General features: G+C 43.5%; 1 protein-coding gene across 1 annotated transcript in view; it reads left to right on the top strand.

Moving 5' to 3' along the window:
- The window catches only part of XKR6 (XK related 6), a 308,921-nt gene extending 299,142 nt beyond the window's left edge, over nucleotides 1-9,779 (top strand). The window contains exon 3 of the mRNA XM_030555199.1: nucleotides 8,815-9,779. Within this exon, the coding sequence (XP_030411059.1) occupies nucleotides 8,815-9,779 (965 nt within the window). The remainder of the gene's footprint in view (nucleotides 1-8,814) is intronic.
- The last annotated feature ends 11,406 nt before the right edge of the window (nucleotides 9,780-21,185 follow it).

The following is a 21,185-nucleotide window of genomic DNA, read 5'->3' as shown; positions in this document are numbered from 1 at the left end:
CTGTCCTGAATAGTGGAAATCTCACCAGATCTGCTGTTCTCATGACATTTCTGCCATTTGGGGCCAAAACTGAATCAGATGAGGAAAATAGGACTCTTTGGAGTTTTGGATCCAACTCTGAACCCAAACTATATTTATGAGCAGGTTCAGGGAGGAGGACGGATTTCAGGTTCCAATTCAGGCTCCTTTCTGCTCCTAAGATGTGGCTGCACCGTTATATATTTCAGTGTCCTAACAGCATAAAATCCCCCATTGAATGCAGTGAGAGCAGCGTTAGGTCAATACTAAGTGCTTTCAAATATGCAACATTTATATAAGAGTGGTTGAAACACAGGAGTAGAAGCCCAGGACTCCTTGCTCTGACTCACTATGTGGGCATGAGTAAGTCACTTGGGGCTTAATCTCGCAAGGAGATGAGCATTCCTCTAAGGTGTTGAGTTCATATGGGAGGTGAGGTCACTCAACATACTGATGTAGTCAGCACCTTGCAGGACTGACCCTCGGAGACATCGGTATCACCGCTATAATGCAACTTACTTACTGCAGAAGGGTGTTGTGATGCCACATTCACTATTGTCAGTAACACGTTTTGAGATCCCGACGAAAGGGTTGGCACCACTGCACAATACTTTGTCTAATTACTTCTTTATTGTTTATGAATTGTACTTTTTCACATCAGAAGTGACCGGAACTCAGAGACAGAGGAGGAAAGCAGTCTTCCTAACAGGGAAAAGGAAAATGTGTAAATAAAAAAAATCTTTCCCGATCAAATGAAAAACAGACACCAGGCCTGGTTCTGATTGCGCTTATGCTGGTGCAAATGGGGAATAAGTGCATCGAAATCAGTAGAGTCACCCTCATGTCATGATATTATGAGATCAGAATCAGGCCCCGAATATTTTTTTTAATGTTCTCTCTTTATGGATAAAAAGAAAATCTGGTGCTGATACAGATTTCAAATAAGCTTTAGGACTTCCATGGATGAATATGTCACCTGGGGAAAAAATGAGCACAGGTTCATGGCAAAAAAGGCTGAACTTCTGGAGAGTTGATGTCTTGTAACCAAACAATAGCACTTTATAGTAAAGCAGGCAATTCCATCATGCGGTACTTGATGGAGAGAGGGTCATGTCGCATTCTGAATACTTACTGTGGTGTCCAGTTCACCTGAGAGAATGTTTTGTATCTTCCCATTTTTTTAGAACAGTCTTCAAGAGAATTAATGTGAAAAAAGGAAATAGAGCATCAACTTGATAGGCATCTTTTTCAGTTTTAAAGGGACAGACACCACAGTAAGTATTTAGGGAATATGATATGGTAAGTACATTAAAATTATTTACAGAAAATAACCACGTTGTTAGATTTATGAAACTATGTATGTATCCTTTTCAAAGAACCTTTCCTACATTTCTTCAACAGACCAACGCAAAGCACTGGGCCCAACTACAAATATTGTTAGCTTTAAATCGTAATTTGATAACTCATTTGCATTAGAGCATTGGTAAAGTTAAACGTAATTGCTTAATGCCATACAGACCAGATGTAGGTGAAACGCTTTTCAAACATGTTGGTTTTGTTTTGCATTGTGATTTGCCTTTTTCTTTTTTTTTCATTTAAGAAAAATAAATTGGTTTGGGTCTCACCTGCGAATGTTGATTTTTTCAGGAGCGAATTCCACCAATCCATGGGGCTTAGTTAGACTCCTGTTATGTCTCCTCCCAACCTTGGTCATTCATTGAAATTGGAGAATGAAAACAAATGAGGTCATTGAGAGTGAAATTCACCCTTGTGCAGAGGGCCTCTGGGGCTTAAAATGGGACTTAAGTGGGGCGTTGGCCTTGTGCTACTCTGCTGCACTAAGGTGAATTTCACTCACTGTTCCTTCCTTACCCAGTACTGGGCCGTTCCCCATAGCACATGTTATGGTGGTTTTGTCCAATCAGGTTTTGAATGTGCCAAGCAATGGGGCTTCTACTCCTTTGCTAGGGGAGTCCATTCCACAGCCTGACAGATCTCCCTGGAAGTTTTTCCTGGTAGACTGTATTTTCCTTTCTTGATTGTTTATCTCATTATTGTTGTTTATTAATACTTGTGATGCTTGTATTTGCCTGTGAGAGCTTCCATTTCAGGCTGTTAAATCTTTCGGCTCTAAAAATCCAGAATTACGGTTAAAAAGTCAGCATGCACTGATCCAAGAGGGTAGGTGTAATGTAGGTGTATGATCTGTCTAGAGTGACAGCTATTCCTTATCAGCCACAGACTTTCTGAGTGACTTGGGCAAATCCCTTCGTGCCCCCGTCTGTGAAAAGGGGATACCTCACAAGGGAAGTGCTCAGAAACTACGGTGAATGGGGCAGTGTAAATAACTGGATATAAATGGATGGGAGCATAATGCTGAGAGATGCTGGACCCCTCTTGTAAGTTACTCAGCGCGGCTCGTGAGATGCTGAACAGCAGTTGAAGATGCTCAGGGTCTCTCAGGGGTGCTCATCAACTCACCAGATTGACCTGTGAGACATTAGAGGTGGTGTTTTCAGAAGTGCTCACTTTTGAACTAACTGCTCCCACTGAAGCCATTGACTTCAATGTCAATTAAGTCATTGCAGTCATTGAAGTCAATGGCTTGAAGTCATTGGCTGAAGTCATTGACTTCAAAGGGACCAGAGATAGGTCAACACTGAGAGCTTTTGAGAATCTCACCCAAGAAAGTTGGCTTAACTAACCCTTAGAAGAAGATTTAAAAACCAGTAATACTGTCTGAAGGTCTAGTTGCCACCATGTATTGTGATTGTCTAGTCTGACCTCCCGTATAGCACAGGCCATAGAACTTCCCCAGAATGATTCCTAGAGCAGATATTTTAGAAAGTCATCCAATCTTGGTTTAAAAATTGCATGTGATGAAGAATCCACCACAACTCTTGGTAAATTGTTCCAATGGCTAATTATCCTCAGTTATCCTGATTTCCAGTCTGAATTTGTCTAGCTTCAGCTTCCAGGAATTGGACTGTTAACCCTTTCTCTGCTAGACTGAGGAACTTATTATTAAATATTTGTTCTCTGTGTAAATACTTGTAGCCTGTGATCAAGTCATCCCTTAACCTTCTCATTACTAAACAGATTGAGCTCTATGACTTTGACTATATGACACATTTTCTAATCCTTTAATCATTTGCATGGCTCTTCTCTGAACCTTTTCCAATTTATCAGCATCTTTCTTGAATTGTGGGCACCAGAATGGACACAGTATTCCAGCAGTGTTTGCACCAGTGCCAAATATAGAGATAAAATAACCTCTCTACTCCTATTCAAGATTCTTCCGTTTATGCATCTCAGGATCACATTAGCTCTTTGGCCAGAGCATCACACTGGGCGCTCATGTTGAGCTGATTATCCACCATGGCCCACAAATGTTTTTCAGTGTCACTGCTTCCCAGGATAGAGTCCCACATCCTGTAAGTTTGGCCTGCATTCTTTGTTCATAGATCTGTACATTTGGCCATATTAAAATGCATATAGTTTATTTGTTGTCAGTTTACTAAGCAATCTAGATTGTTCTAAATCAGTGTTCTCTCCTCTTCATTATTTGCCACTCTTCCCCCATTTTTGTATCATCTGCAAACTTTAGCAATGAAGGGTTTTTTTCCCCAGGTCATTGATAACAATGTTAAATACCATAGGGAAAATAACTGATCCCCACAGGACCATAGAATCATAGAAGATTAGAGTTGGAAGAGACTTCAGGAGGTCATCTAGTCTAACCCCCTGCTGAATCATCCCAGCCAGGGCTTTGTCAAGCCGAGCTTTAAAGACCTCTAAGGATGGAGATTCCACCACCTCCCTAGGTAACCCATTCCAGTGCTTCACCACCCTCCTAGTGAAATAGTTTTTCCTAATATCCAACCTAGACCTCCCCAACTGCAACTTGAGACCATTGCTCCTTGTTCTGTCATCAGACACCACTGAGAAGACTGGATACGTATCCTCTCAGTGATGTTTCCCTGTTTACAATTACATTTTGAGACCTATCAACTAGCCAGTTTTTCGTCCATTTAATGTGTGCAATGTTAATTTTATATCGTTCTAATTTTTTAATCAAAATATCATATGGTACCAAGTCAATTGCCTTACAGAAATCTAAGTATATTATGTCAGCCCCGTTACCCTTATCAACCAAACTTATAATATCATCAAAAAAGCTATCAAGTGAGTTTTGACAGAATCTAGTTTCCATAAATCCATGTTGATGTGCATTAATTACATTACCCACTTGTAATTCTTTTTTTAATCAAGTCCCATATCAAGTCCTTACTCAGGCAGAACCCGAACTGGAGTAAATCTCAGAGAGGACTAGAAATTATGCCAGACACGCTGACCTGCTGACCCGCAGGAGCGCGCAGCACCACCCCCCAGAGCGCTGCTTTACCACATTATATCCAAATTTGTGTTATATCGGATCACGTTATATTTGGGTAGAGGTGTATTGTCAGGCCTAAGTCTTTACAAATCTTGAGTCAGCACTACAAAAATCATGAGCTATGTTTACAAATAATGAATGGCCTAGAGGTTAGCACACTGAACTGAGATTCAGGAGGTATGAGTTCTAGTCCTAGCTCTGCCTGTAGCCCACTGAGTGATGTTGGGCAAGTTGCTGTGTGCCTCAGTTTCCCCTTGGTGTAACGATACTGCCTTTGTACATTAGTTTGAGATCTACTGATTGAAATGTGCTACATAAGAAGCAGGTATTATTATTATATTGGGGCCTTTTTATTTATTGGAAGTTTTTTTTAAAGCTTTTCAGAGCACTTGTCACATTTTCAAGCTTTTCTCTGCAACTGGAAATTTGCAGTGAAATCCTGGCTGAACTGAAGTCAATGGCTTAACTCTCAGTGACTTCAGTTCAGCCAGGATTTCACCTTTCCTTTTTTCTTTTTAAAGCCTGCTGAGATTTGCACCCATTTGCGTGATTCCAAGAGCCCTCACTGTGGCTGGCAGCATGCAGTGCTTCAGCGAGAGTGGGAGGCTTAGTCCTTTCTGGGCCTGCTGTCTCTCTGCATGAGCCTCTCCCCCTGTGGGTCTCCACATTCGGGACTGGCCAGAAGAACTAACCCCACTAAAGGTTAAGACGCTGGGCAAACAGAGCCCCAGAGGGAAGAGGCCGGGCAGCCCTCAAGAGGAGGAGAATTCTGACCCTAGCCACAGCAGTGTGAGAGGCCACACTGGGACAGGGGTGGAGTGGCGATTCCTTGAATCCCGTTCCCTCCACACCCACTCCTCCTGGCCCCAGTGAGAAAAGTGGCCAGTGGTGTGTGGGGGAGTGGAGACCCAATCCTCCAGCCCCAGTGAGAGACAAGCAGACATGGAAGAAGTCTGGGGATAGGGCGTGTGAGGGGGAGAGATAGGGTTGCCAACTTTGTAATATTTAAAAACAGGACACTCCAGCAGGAGTGCCTGAACCTCCCCTGCCCTGCCCCTTCCCCCTGAGTCCCCGCCCCCTGTTTGCTCCTCCTCCCTCCATCGCTCACTGCTATTCCCCTCTCTCCTCATCCCTGCATAGGTCGGAAGGGACTCACCTGCAGAGCCAGGGAGTCCCCCGATGCAGGTAGGAGGTAGCCCTGGCTGAGTAGGGGCTGGTGCGGGTGATGACTCAGCGCCTCCCCGCCTGCAGTAACCAGACTTTGGGTGTCCGGTCAGTAGATCTGACCGGACAGTGACAGGTCTTCATTTTGACCAGACTTTCCAGTCGAAAACCAGACACCGGCCAACCGTAACAGGAGCGGGGAAAGGGATAATGCAGATTTGCTCCATAACATCCCAGTCCAGCCCTAGGGAGCGATACAGCCACTGAAGGGGAGTAGAGATGAGTTGCAGAGAGTGAGTTTTGGTAGGACTGTTTCCCATTTCCTGCCACTGGGCACAGATACACCCAAATCCAGCAGGGAGATGGAGTCTGCGAACATGAGGGCGGGTGCATTTCCCAGTTGTTCAGCCAGCTTGAAATTGTCTCTGATTCCATGTTTAATTGCCTTTGTTTGTCGTTTCCTCTCGTTTAGCCATTTATTTGACCCTCCTCCTGTTCTGCTCTGCACAATGTTTTGCCACCATCTTTTAATTATGATACAATTTCCATATACAGCTCCTGCGATTATATTGTGTTAACAGAGTCCTGATGTTACCCAATGTTTTTCATTGGTGTGCATGGAGTGCCATTTAGCATTTGACCATGGCATTGCAAAGTGGTTTATATAGACTTTTGCTGGCATCGCCTCAGTTTGTTCTCCACCAAAATGTACTTTTCTTAATGTAACTTCGTCTTGACAAGATCTATATAAAATAATCAACTTTCACGTAGACCATGAAAAAACACCAGGCAACTTAAGCTTTACAAATATTAGAATTGATCCTGGAGTAGTTGTTGCATAATTTCACCTGATTTTTTTAAGAGGGAGGAGAGAATGGATAGTGGCTTTTTTGTGTGCTGTTGGCACTGCGGGGAGTAGGGTGACCAGATGTCCCGATTTTATAGGGACAATCCTGATTTTTGAGTCTTTTTCTTAAATAGGCTTCTATTACCCCCCATCCCCTTCCTGATTTTTCACACTTGCTGTCTGGTCACCCTAGGGAGGAGGTTGGGGGAATCGATAAAGAAATCCTGAAAGTTTTGGTTTGTGGTTTTGTTTTTTTTTAAATTCAGCTTGTGTTTTATTTTGGAAAATATTGACCCTGCTCCTACCCCCTCTGAAATCAATGACAGAACTCCTCAGATCCTAGTGGTCTGCGTCTTCTAGTCTTCACAACACATTGCTTGGTCCACTTTTTACCCTTACCCATAAAGGGCTGATGACTGGGAAGGAATTGAAAAGTGGTAGCATGGGACTTTGTTGGCGATTTTGTGGGTGGATGGAATTGATTACTCTTTGTTTTCTGAATGTTGTCGCTGGGTTATTCAGTTTGGTCCTGGGGTAACTGGTAGGTCTGTTTAATATTGTATCAATAAAATACAACTAGGGCACCGGGAGCATTGAGTGGGCGTTATTTTATCAGTCCAAATAAATTAACAAAATAAATATTGACAGGATTAGACCCATGAGGAACATCTTGTGTCTTCCCTCTTCTTTTTGGAGATCCATAAACCTAGGCTGGGAGAGTTTTTCTATACCCCTTTATTGAAGACACAGGGGTCGGGAGGGAGCTTAAATCTGTGAGGAAACTGCTGAGCCAGCCTAGGCCAGCAGAAGGCAGTGTGCTGAATCCACTAGGAGCGTATCAGCTCAGAAGGGGCGCAGAAGAGGGGATGTTCTGTGGCAGCTGGAAGGGTGGCGAGTGAGGAGTGGCCAGAGGGGATCTGGGAGAAGAAAGATGTTAAAGGAAGCAGGTGCTATTTGAGAACCACCGGGTGCTAGAGCACTAGGGTATGCTGAGTTGGGGTATGCAGAACATGCTTCCAAGGGCTGATTCAGGACAGAGGTTGGTGGCCACAGCAAGAGGCAGGTGGTGATGACAGATCTCTCACAAGCCCTATTCAGGGCTCGTCTTCCCACAAACCAGATAAATCCTGCAACTTGCTGACAGCCTTCCACCCTCAATAAAGCCACAGGGTGTGGAGGGCTGCCAGTGCCTCCCAGCAAGCACTCAGCAGCACACAGTGTGCCAATGCCAAAGGGCTGCCAAGCTGCCTCCCCGGTGAGGTGCAGCACACTCTCAATTCCCACTGGGTTCAGTTAGCGTTAGGAGCACGCGCACCTTGAGAGAGCAAGCCCCGACCGTAACTCGATGACCCGCAGTGATCCTGGTGTTCACTAGCTCCGGGAGGTGGGCTCACAGGCCGAGGACAAAACTGATCAGCTGCATGTTTTCGCTGCTGGTGAAGTCAAAGAAGTTAATATGATGAGGGCTACGTACGTTTATTTGGGATTTTAAATCATACGCATGCGGGGTATGGATCTGCCCACCAGAGCTGGAAGGTGTCAATTTAATCTCAGACATACCCACGCCAGTTCTGTTCAAGCCAGTGCACTAAAAACAGCATTGTAGCCATGGCGGATTGAGCAGCAGAAGGCGGCTAGCCGCACATGTATGTACCTAAAGGCTCAGATGGAATCATGCTTGCAGCAGCTAGCCCATACCGACGTTTGCACCACCATGGCTGACGCTTCTGTTTTTAGCGCACTAGATCAATCAAAGCTAGCATGAACAGCACATTCTGCCTCCCAATCCCAGCGTAGACATACCCACAGTTACTAGAAAACTGGTCACCCTCTCTGTCCCAAAATTTGCTCACCCCATGTTTAAGGCATAACAGCCCTGCCTTGTATTAAACGCTTTGCTGTAACTATATGACACTACAATATAGCAGACAACTCTGGTGGCTACCTTAACAATTTGGAGCAGAGATGGGTCTATGCTACAAAATTTGGATCCAGATCTGGATTTCAAATGTCCGAAAGGTTTTGGATCTGGGAGCGTGGTATAGATCGTAATAAGGATGGAGATGATTTGTGAAATGCCGATACACGTTCAGATTCCAATCCTTCCTCGTTAGCTCTGAAAGTTTGGGGATAATTCAGTTTTGGGGGTTTCTAGATCAGGCTTATCACTAATATAAAATACACCTGTGTAGGAGTCAGATAGATAAAGAATAAATGTTCATTGATGGTTCTGATATTGATACTTCTACATTTCTCTACTCCTTAAGATTTTTGTAATGTGTTGTACATTACTTGCTACCATACCTGCCCCGTGACAATAAAGTAGTGAGTGAGTGACATTCTCTATCTATGCTATTGTTTGACTCTGTGGATTTGTGTCTTCTGGCAGGTGTGTCCTCTGTGGCGTCCCTGATGTCCCTGGCTTGGGTGCTAGCCTCCTATCACAAGCTTCTTCGGGACTCTAGGGATGACAAGAAGAGTATGAGCTACAGAGGGGCCCTCATGCATCTCTTCTGGCGCCTCTTCACCATCTCATCCAGAGTTATCTCTTTTGCCCTCTTTGCTTCCATCTTCCAGCTCTACTTTGGGATCTTTGTAGTGGTCCACTGGTGTGCCATGGCTTTCTGGATCATCCATGGTGGGACTGACTTCTGCATGTCTAAGTGGGAGGAGATCCTCTTCAACATGGTGGTAGGGATTGTGTACATTTTCTGCTGGTTTAATGTCAAGGAAGGGCGGACTCGATACAGAATGTTTGCATATTACACTGTAGTCTTGACAGAGAATGCTGCCTTGACACTCCTTTGGTATTTTTACAGAGATCCTACAACTACTGACTCATATGCCGTGCCAGCACTGTGTTGTGTCTTTCTTAGCTTTGCTACTGGAATAGCTTTGATGCTCTTCTATTATGGTGTGCTGCATCCCATGGGGCCGAGAGTTAAGATTTTTGCCAGCTCCTGTTGCGCCGAGCTGCTCTGGGGCATTCCTTTGCCTCCTGATGTTGAGCCCATGGCACCCGAAACCCCTGGGTACCGGGGGGCCCAGGCTACGCCTACCAGAGCGGTCACGGAGCAACAGGAGGAACTCACAGCTGACACTTGCTTGCCAGTTTTCCAGGTGAGAGCAATGGTGCCATCTACTCCATCTGGGCGAGCCTACTACCCAGAAGGCCCTCTCATTAAGATTGACATCCCAAGAAAGAGATACCCTGCATGGGATGCCCATTTTGTAGACAGGCGGTTAAGAAGAACTATCAACATTCTCCAGTATGTCACCCCCACAGCTGTAGGTATTAGGTATAGAGACGGACCTCTCTTGTATGAGTTGCTACAATATGAGTCTTCACTTTAAAGCTCCTTTTAAAAAAAAATAAAAGAGGGGATCTTATTTTTGTTTATGGTAAACACAGATCATGAAACAAACACACACCTTCAGATAAGCTTTCTTTCTGGCTGCTGTATGTATAAAAAAAAAGATAATCTCTATGTTTTGTAAGTAAAAACAAAAAGAAAAACTTTTCTTTTGTTTTTTACACACAAGAAACAGTATTTCAACTTCCACACCTATGATCCACGGGTGGAGAAGAGGCGTCTCCACGTCAGAGTTTTATACCTTACACCAAGTGTAGAACATTATATATGGGATTGGTGCTGATTGAAAAATAAAAACAAACAAACAAACAAACCTACAACTGCCTTATGCCCTTAGGTGCTGAGTTTCATTAAGTACTGTCACCTTTCTCATGCAAAACTCTTGGGTGATTTTATGCCAAGAAAAATAAAAAAAAACCTAAATACAAAACTTAAAAAAAAATGAAAAAAAAAATGAAATGAGAAAAGAACAACGAAAAAGAAACCTACAAAAGGTATTGCTGCTCTTATTGGATATAGGTGAACAAGAAAAACGTCTAAAGATGAGAAAGCAAAGCAGAAAAGCCCAAAAAGAGTTTGAATCTCAAATGGTTGAAAGAGAAGATCAGGGCTGTAACACAATTTGGCAACATGTTTATAACATAGCTTGGTCCCACCCATGCAGGTCAGACCAAACCATGTTATAAATGTAATCCCCTGATAAAATTGTTTCCTTAGTATAAATGGGCCATACGTGATGGTCAGCTGTACTCAGTTTGCACCAAATTCACAAAATAATACCGTACCTGATCTCACTCATCACAGTTTTATACAGTGTAACTCCATTGATTTCAGTGGACTTACTCCTGATTTGCCCTGATGTGAGTGAGCCCAGAAAAAAGCCTTCCGTCTTGATTTCTGGAAAATAAATAATCTGCGTTCTTTAAATTATACACCAAAAATATAATACTAAAGTAGATTTACATATATCTAATAAAATATTTCAGTAATAATAAAACTCAGCATAGTAGCAAAAAGAAAGTCAATTTAAAGGCACAATACTTGATCAGTGACTGGCAAAATAATTTGGCCTATTGTATCATTTTAAGGCTGTGAAAAGGCATACATGTATTATTTGTAATATTGTGTAAGGCCTGTTATGTCTCATTCAGCGTGAGCCTTAAAGTGATTGTAAAGCATTCTTTGTTTTGTTTTTTTGTTTTTTTTAAAGGAAAACAAAAAGAAAATTAGGATAAAATCTTCAAACAGTAATAACCTGTAACTGACGCTTTTCTAAAGATGATTTGGTGCTTTGTATTTTTGTTGATGTTGTTGTTGTGATTTAGCTGAGAATTGTTCAACTCACTTGGTGCATTCGGGGAACCGCTGATAAACGTTTTATGTCACCACCTGCTGTAAGTACGTGGCAAGAAATAACACCACAGGAAATCGAGAGCGTAGCAAGGTCATCACCGTTTAGCTTAAGAGTTTTCACTGCAAGGAGACACTTCCACCTCCATTGATGGCAAAGCTTTAGAAGGATATCTGCTAGAGGTCTGAGACATTTCCAGATAATCATTTTGGTGCGTGAAGGTTTACATTTCTTTATTTCTGTGTTGAAGTTTCTTTGTTTTGAGTTAAATCATAAGTGGTATATCTGTAATACCATTTTGGGTTTCAAGAGTATTGCTCCTTTAAAAGAATATTCCCGTTCCAGGGCATTTTTTCAATCCCACTATCCCTCTACTTGTGGGGGGAAAACAACAACAACAACAAAAGATATTTTTAAGTGAATACTGTAGTATTTTCTCTGTGTGATTGCAATTTTGTATTCCAGAAATACTGTAATTGTCTAGGGTGCAAAATTCCCATGTTGAACTCTTCTGAAGAGAAAATCAACATGGGGAAAAGATTTTTTAATTATGATTATGGTTTTTTTATTTGATGAATCCTTTTTTTTATTACAGTAGGTATTTAAAGAAACTAGTACAAATTTTATATAATAGTTTAAAAAAGCTGAATGCTTTCTTCGCCTGAATATACCTGAATGGAATCATTTTTTTTCAATCAGTGATGCTTTGCAGTGTTCTGAGTGTTGGTTGTTTTTTTTTAATACCGTTCAAATATTTCACAGGCTCTTCTAAGGAGGGCAGGGCTTATTCACACCAAACTACAGACACACGGCAAAGTTTATAAAAAGCCAAATTGTCACTGGTACTGTAATTCCCAGTCAGTTAAGCTCCATTTCAATTAAATGTTTCTGGGCTCTGATTACAACCTGATAGTCACATTTTCACATGAAGGGAGGGCTTCGTTTTGTCTGTGCCTCACCCTAATTAACAGTGTTATTATGTCTGAAGAGATTTCATCTACCACCTTCATTATTTGTGGACCAGAACCATATCCCTTGTCAGTGGCATCACTTCATTTTCATTGTATTTCTTCTCTAATCTGTGTGACGTCTCCTGCTAAATGAGGTAATTTGTGAAGTGAACTTAACGAATGCTATCCGCATTCAGGTGGCTCGTTCCACGTTCCACTATTATAATGAGGACTGGGCACACTAGAGAGGCACGTGGACTGTCCATTATCAGTGCTGGTCCTGCAACGTGACCAGACATTTCATCTTTTTACTATATACTAATGGTTTTTCTCAAAATACTTACCTTAAACATTATTATTAGCAGTTTACTCTAATATACTGTGATTCTTTACTCTGTACATCATCATCTTTGTAAAGAAGTTCCTCCTTAAAGCCTTTAATATGCAGCTCTTCTCTACATTTGAGCCTGTTTCACAGGCATAGTCATTACAGGGGGGAAAGATCTTCTGTGTCACCTAGTCTGTTGTTCCAAAGGAGGGGGTGGGAGTGGAGAGAATCATGAGGAATTCTAGTGCTCTGTCTCAACCGGGGTGGCCCTGTCTTTTGCCGCCCCAAGCACAGCAGTCAGGTGGCCTTCGGTGGCGGTTCTGCGGGAAGTCCATTGGACCCGCGCCTTCAGTGTACCCACTGCCGAATTACCGCCGAAGCCGTGGGACTGGCGGAACTCCTGCAGAAACGCCGCCGAAGGCTGCCTGACTGCCGCCCCTCACAGCGACCGGCAGGCCACCCACCACGGCTTGCCGCCCCAGGCACGCACTTGCTGCGCTGATGCCTGGAGCCGCCCCTGGTCTCCACCTGTTTTAAAGGCTCAAATAAGGGAGCTTCCACCATTTCCATTGCAACTACGTTTCAAGTTATGGATCGCCTGGTATCTGGCAATATCTCAAGTAATCTGAAGGCGTGTCTCCTTTCCCTAGACCCCATCTACTAACTGAATTTTCCAAGGAGTACCGTCCTCATTTCTGTTAGACAGATAGCTAGATCTAGGTTCAGAAAAGAATATGTGCATCACATGGGCTGGTTTGGAAGGCTGCTTCTCTTCATCATCCCAACCAAAAGTTCTAATCCTCCCACTCCTCTCGGCGCAAGCCTCACCTTTCAGTCCTGGTGACTCGCCAAGCCAGGAAGGAATAAAGGACGAAGCTGTAATGAGTTATCAAACCAGCATCTTGAAAATGTTCAGTGATGGTGCCCTGACTGCCTCCCTTGGTAACCTGTTCCAAGTCCAAACGACCGAGACCTTTGAGACTTGTTCTTTACTCTGTACATTGGTTTTGGCTCCCCAGGGCTGCACAAACAGTGTTAATTCCTTGCGGAGGTGCTATTCAGGTCTGGGTCGGGGGAAAGGGGTGCAGTTCTCTGCCTGTGGTTCATACCTCATTTACCCCCCTTACTATTCTGGAACACGAGACCCCTGCATGCCTTTCCCCAGGGCATGAGACTGGACTCTTCCCCCTTCTCCCCCCACCCCCTCAGCAGGAAGACATAGGAGTTCCTGGCTGGTTGCAGCAGTGGGTCGGGCACTGGGTCTGGGGAACTGCCTCCTCCAACTCCAATGACTCTAGCAACCAGCTGGAGCTCAAGCACCCAGTGGAAGTCCCCCAGCCTGAACAATAGGATGGTGCCCTGCCCCCAGCTCCATGAGCGGTCAGGAACAGAGGGATCGACCCCCACTGAAAACTGCCCCTCCCCCCCTTGAAATGGCACTCCTGCTTCCTTGGACCCCGATTCAGCAAGGGCCTCACGTTAAGCAAGCGAATACTCTTATCTGATGCTCCTGAAGTTAGGCACATGCTTAAGAACTTTGCTGACTGGGGGCCTTAGTTCTGCAGATTGCTGTGCGTTCGGTCTGACGTTATTATGGTAAGTCTCTTCACCCTGCCCCTCCTTTCCTCCATCCAATGGCACAATACCGAACAGAATCCATTTGTTAATACCGAACCTGGTGCCAATCCACTTAGGGTGACCAGACAGCAAGTGTGAAAAATTGGGATGGGAGTGGGGGGTAATAGGAGTCTATATAGGAAAAAAACCCAAATATCGGGACTGTCCCTATAAAATCGAGACATCTGGTCACCCTCCAATCCATCAACCTTCACCTTCTGATCCAAAGTGCTTCTCTTCTCCCAAGCGCCCTTTGCTTTTGGTGTCCACTTCATTGCTGGGTTTGGTTTGTTTTTAATCCCGCTGCATCTCCGTGCTATACTTGGTAGATTAGTTAGCACTGTTCCCCCCCACTCCCCTTCCAGCCTCTCCAGAAAAAAAGTTTTTTAAAAAAATAAGCTGCAAAGAGCAAAGTTGAATTCATTATCATTCAGAGATCGGTTAAAGTTTATAAGGCTCCAGACAAGCGCAGTCAGAGCAATGAATTACTGAGTTTACATTAATCTGGCACGCTCATGTGGAGTTACTTGTATACGCTCTGTCTCTTTCTACTGGATCAAGCAGGCCAGCTCTGGTCAGGTTTATATCTGTTCCCTCCACCGGTTCAGTTCGCAGAACGTCTTTTAGCTCTGAGCCTGTGTTCTTTAGTGCTGAGGATCATCCGTTCTATTAACGATGCTGACGGCCATGGTGGATTTATGTCTGTCTATCCCTAGCGTGCCCAGTACCTGCATGCAGCTAACTTGAAGAGGCAAGTTGTTCAGAACACTCCAAACCAACAATGGAAATACAGGCATTGGCCCAGCACCGGGTCATGCTTTGCCACACACACAAGTTTGGATTCATTCTAAACATACCCAAACAGGGCTGGCTCCAGGGGTTTTGCCACCCCAAGCAGCCAAAAAAAAACCGCGATCACAATCTGCGGGAATTCAGTGGGAGGTCCTTCGCTCTGAGCGGGAACAAGGGACCCTCCGCCAAATTGCCACCGAATACCTGGACATGCCACCCCTCTCCGGAGTGGCTGCCCCAAGCACCTGCTTGCTAAGCTGGTGCCTGGAGCCGGCCCTGTACCCAACCAAATTGCAACTGTGTGGCAGTGTTACATAATTGCCAATAGACAACATTAGCAAAACACTGATTGAAAGGTAAATATTTGTAATAGCTTATTTGGTTGGGGCTAATTATCCATGGCGATTCATTCATGGTTTCTCCCGCTGCCGAAAGCGGTGAGCAGTTTTGTATTTTAAAAAGCTGGCTAGGTACAGTATCACAAAAATGCCCACCTTCAAGCTTCATTTTCTGTTTGGTAGAGGCTATAAACGTTGTCCTCACAATGAAGAGGAAAATGTTGCCATTGACTTCAATAGGAACAGTCCCCAGCTCTTCGCTCATGATATCTTTAAAGCATGAGATTCACTTCACAATTTATCTGTGTTTCCAGTCCTTGCACGGGACGGGCCAAAAAACAGCCATCACCAACACTCCTGTAGCATGATCAACCACCTTCAGAAAATGTGGGCTAAGGTTCGTCCGGCGTGGTTTAATTGAAGCCTAGATATGCGTTGAAAAGGAAGATTTACTGCTGCACATCTGTGAAACCTTCTAGTGCCTGCTTGCTGGGCCACTTTTGCAGGAGGCAATTTGGAAGCTGCCGGGGTCAGTGGAAAATTGTGGAGACAGGCTTTTCTGTGACACCTAGTCTTTTGCTTGCTTGGTTTGCTGCTGGACTCTGTTCTAGTCCGATTTGGTCACAACAAAAATAGATCTGCTGAAGGACCATCATGTAAAAACCAAGGTGGTGGATTTGGGATGTTTTCTGTACTGCTAGAGGGTAGAGGGGATGTGAGCTCACTTGCAACCTTTTCTACTGCTGCAGATTGCATGCTGTTATTTCAACAATTGTCCACGGCCCTGGCGTTTCTTGGGGCGGGTAGTAGCCTAGGGTGATGACTGTTCTGTGGGGGAGGTTCCCCTTGAAGCTCAGGTGTATTCTGGTGTGGAGAGTCTCAGCCAGGGGTGAATTAGGAGGTTTAGAAGCTATCCCAAATAAACGTGGGCAACCTTTCACTGTGTGCAGAATGCATTTCCAGACCATCAGGTAGCGATTTTGGCACTTTTTCCATGAGCGCATTGATAATTGTTTTGTCGTTCTGTGTTTAAACTCGGAGATACCACTATGGTAACACTTCTCTGTTGGGAAAGGGCGGGAAAAATCTTACAGAACAAAATATCATCTGTGTTCAGTCAACGTTCATGACTTCAAGCTTGAGCGCTAGGGACATTTGGTGTCATGTTAAATAAAAAGATTTCTAGACAAATGAAATGGCAGATCGCTGCATATGTTCCCACTGGATCAGCATTTATGATGAGGTTGACAATTTATGCCCCATAAAGCACTAAAAGTAATTCTGAGTAAGCGATCTGGCCTACAGAATACATAACACAATTGGAAGCTGTAATAAAAACACATAATTTTGTTGAGATAATGTGGAGGTTTGTTTCCTGTTGTATATTAAAACCATTTGCAAGCTGTCAGAAATGATCTGAAAGTATAAACAGTACTTCCTATCCCTTTGGGACACATGCAGCAAGGTAGCTGTCTTGACAAACCCGGGACATTATAACATGCTGAGTTATTTGGAATTATGTATTGATTTATTTGTTAGATGGTTTTATAAGGTCAGGGTGGAGAGGAAACGTGGTGTACAAATTATAACAGATGATGGGGTGACAGGACTCTTGGGCGTTATTCCCAGCTCTGCCACAAACTTGCTGTGTGACCTTGGGCAAGTCACTTAACCTTTCTGTGCCTACAGTTTACCCATCTGTAAATGGGTATAATAATACTTACCTACCTCACAGGGGTGTTGTGAGGCTTAAGTAATCATTTGTGAAGCACTTTGACGAAAGGTGCTATGAAGTGCAAAGTATTATTATTACTGGGTTTGCGTTATCAGGAATGGAAGTGCAAAGGTTTTTTACAACTTGCTAAAGGGAAACAGAATTGTGCAGTACATATGTGCATCCAGAAAGATGGCTTAAGTCTTTTCTCTCCCCAGCTGCAAGGAGTTGAGTCTATTGCATGTAATCCAAATATGGAACCCTTGCTTTCTTGATCATATGTAATAATACCTTCCTAGCACTGTTCGCAATATTATTTTTTACACAACAGGTGATTCATTTTTTTTCTGTCTCTCTTTATGGAAACTTGAAACTAAAAGTCAATGAAATCATTTAGAAACTGAACAGATTACTAATGAATACTTGAATTTTTGGAGGTTGTACTCATCAGTCATGGTTAACATGCACTAGATCGTTCAGCCATCAGCTTCCATCTGAATACAGTGAAATACTTGCTCACGCTGCTTTGGAATAGCCTTGATTTTATTTGGGAGGCTGGTACGTTGTTACTGAACATATATGGGGGGAAAGGGGATTGTTTGGTTTTGTTTTTTGGTTTTTTTGCCTTTACGTTTCTTGACTGCCTAGCACAGCACAATAATAATCACAGTTTACGTTGTCAGACAATAGCTTTTTTAGAACTATATTTCCTTACGCAAAGAGTGGAAAGAATAAAGTAGACGCAACAAACACACTGCATGCTCCAAATGGCTTACGTCCATTTCTTCTCAAGGTACTTACTTTCAAGGAGTAAAACGATGTAATGCCCACTGAGACTAGAGCAGGGTCTTTCTCAGGCAAAACTCCCACGGAAGTTAATAGGAGTTTTGACTTAACTTTTGGACTACCAGGTTTGTCCATCAAATCAGATTCACCCCTGTTGCAGCTCCACTGAAGTCAGTGGGGCTATGTCAGGGGTAAATTGCTTTCAAACCCTGGAAGGAAACCAGTTAATTATTCTGAATATTATTAGTAGTACTGATCAGAAAATAGAGGGGGTAGGGGGAAGGACACTTTTTATGGAACAATTTGTTTGTTTCTCACCCAGATTTCTCTATTTCTAATTTTATGACCAGCTCTGAGCATCATTCTATAAGGCTACCATTGTGTATGCCTGGAGGAACAAGGAGAGTTAGTCTTTGGTTTATTATAAATTATTAGTGATCCTGCACTCCTTACTCAGGCAAAACTCCCATTGTCTCGCCACTGAGTTAGGACTGCAAAGTCTGCCCCGTGATGGAAAATAGTGCAGCGTTGCAGCAGGCCACCACCTTTGTCGTACTGGGAACTTGGATTGGATAAAGAGAGCATGCAGCTAGGAATGCCCTTCTAGGTCTGCTCAGTGAGTTTGGGGTCAGCTTCCCCTACAATGGAGAGGCAGCGCAAAGCTTCCAGACCCCATGGGTATCCAGACTCTTCCATGTTACTTGCCTCCCAGCCTGACTGCCCTCCCACCCCCCATCGGGGGCAAACAGCCATTAGCAAACTCAGAAGCCTCGTTATTGCTGATGGGCCTCTCACCACTCATGTCCCCGGCCATTTATTTTCGGTGCTGCTGTGCCCAGGCTGGAGAAGGCTGTAATGTAACCCCTTCTGGGCCACGACGCACATCCAAACGCTGGCAGGAGAACAGGCATTTCCTCTCTGGCCTGATACATGCGATCTGTCGTGCCGCTCCCTTTGTTTGAACATCCATGCCTTTGAAAGGGGTGGCCTCTGATGGGCTCGAGGGGGCGTGGCATGGCACTGAAGTGAGTGATGGGTCACATGTATCTAGTCAAGAAAATAAATTTAAATATCGGTTGCTTATAAAGCTCATTGTGGGCCCCCTAGCAAAAGAAGCAAATTGTCTATAGCACATGGGGTGTCTAGGGCATTATCTAATTGAAGAAAATTAACAAAGTTTACCTTCTGGCTAAATAATGAGTTAATTTTCTGCGGAAGTAACTTAGCTGGCCCTGTTCATTATTGGCTGTTTTAAATTTAATTTAGTTTAAGTAACTTTGGCTATTTCAATGGCAAAGAAAAAAAGAGAGAATCTGCTGTAAGCGCCAACCTTTTATTTATGAACAGAGGTTGACAGAGTGAAGGTTCAGAATTAAAGGGTCTATTTGGTGTGTGTGAGAGTGTGTGTGTATGTGTGCCTGTAGATATGTGCATATAGAAATCTATACACGCACATACGTTGGGTAGAAGCATGCATACATACATATATATATATGTGTGTGTGTGTGTGTGTGTGTGTGTGTGTTTTAGTATGTATGTATCCATTTTGAATTCTAAAGGGCTTTTGGGGATGATGAAGATGAGTATTTCAGGGTTGAGGTGCGAGCAATTTGGCGGGCTTGAAATAAACATTTCTTGAATTATTATTTTTTTACTCTCCTGGGCAAATGGGGATGAAAGAGCATCTGTGGTCCAAGTTCCTCTTTGAAAATATTGCACATCGCATCCTTTTCTTTTCTTAAACGAGCCTGGAAGCCAAATTCAGGGCCAAATCTGAGGTTGGTGTAAACAGGTTCAACTCCACTGACTTGTTTGCAGCCGTTTACACTACCTCTGCATTTGGCTGTAGAACTTTCCTTAGGGTTGTGCAAAATGCTGCTCCTGGATGCCAAACTGTGTACAACTCACCGGGCTGGTGGGTGTCTTTATAAATCTCAGGCTCAGGCCTGGTCCATCAGATGGATGGCTATGGTTTGCAGACCTCTCAAGCTAACCTGGACCTAGTGTGGACATAGTCAGGCCTATTTTCTGGCACTAAAAGTGACAAATAATAAGGAAGACCTGAGCAATGACAGAATTCTCTTTCAGTTTAAGAAAATCCTGAGAAACAACATGTCCTGAGTGGAGTACAGCAGTTCTGCCTCTAACCCTACCAAATAGGAGGGAGGAAAAACCAGCTATGTCACTGAATGGCATTTCTCTCAACAAAACTTGTTACCTCTGACTACAGTGAGAGTAGTGGCTACTTCGTGCAACTCTTCCAAATTGACCTTGATGCATCTGTACAAAGAAGAATGCTTTCTTGTTAGTAACGCTGAGGCAACTATGCTGCGTCATAAAGTGGATACAACTCTATTGCCTGAAGTGGAGTTAAACTGTTTACACATGCGGTAAATTTGGCCCTCTGTTGTTGAGGTGAATGCCCCAAATCTACTTTCAATCCCTCATAATCCAAATAATGAAATGAGGGTTAAACCTCCCACACGTGTTCAAAACAAATTCTCAGATTTCCCCACGAATGTCGTATTGTCATGGACCAATCAGAAGGACGGTAGCTCAACTTTTCAGTGCTAGCTGTGTTCAGTATCAGAACCTGTCACCATGGCCAGAGCCTCTCATCCCCAAAAGCAACAAGGGAACTGTTTGAACCGCTGCCACTTCTTCCTTTCCCACCCCTCCATGTTGGAAGCAAATGCTGTTCTTTTCAACCGAGTGCAGGCCCAGAATGAAGCAAGATGATGGAAGGCGCAGCTGATGATACACATCATTCAGTCACATTAGGAATTGATTTGATTTGATTTTTGCTCCGAAGGAGGAATTACCATCTTTCCCGGGTCAGATTCTGCTTTTTGTTACACTGGTGTGAATTTGGAGGATCTCCATTTGATTTCAAAGGATCTACTTTGAATGTACATTGTTGTAATGGAGATCATACCTCAAACATTCCCAAATTTCTGGCCCTCTCTCCCCCTCCCCCCTATTGCTGTTTCATTAATTCACCCATTTTTTAAATAATCTGATTTTAAGAAACACTGAAGACTGACCAGGAGTTGGGCAATTTACCGTGGATAAATAGTAGAGGCCTGCTTCTCATTTATACTAAAGCCCCTTTACCACTGCTCTGGAGCCTTAAAGGGGGTATAAATTAGTTTAAACCCATTTTAAAGTCCCTTTGCATTACCCGAGTGCCTTAGGTGTCAGCTTTTTTCATTCCTGATAGTTCACAATCTCTGATAGGCTGTTTATCTCGTGTGGAGGTGTGAATCTGAAAGTCAGTCATAACAGAACCTGTAGCAACAGGATCCCCCATTTGACTTTTTTCAGTTTGCCAATTAGGAGACTCAAAATGAAGCATGTCTTTTTTTCCGTGATATTTCTAAACAAAGTGACACTTTTTTTTTCTCATTTTTGAGTCTCCTTGCAAAGCAGCCTTTTCGTTCTGAAATGCCGACTTATTTCATTTCCATCCACCGCGTTGACATTTTCTGCTTCAATGTTTCTGAGTCAGTT

Source organism: Gopherus evgoodei, chromosome 3 (genome assembly GCF_007399415.2).
Source record: "Gopherus evgoodei ecotype Sinaloan lineage chromosome 3, rGopEvg1_v1.p, whole genome shotgun sequence".
In the NCBI taxonomy this organism is placed as follows: domain Eukaryota; kingdom Metazoa; phylum Chordata; order Testudines; family Testudinidae; genus Gopherus; species Gopherus evgoodei.
Note: the sequence above shows the minus strand (reverse complement) of the source record. Positions and strands in the feature narration are given on the sequence as shown.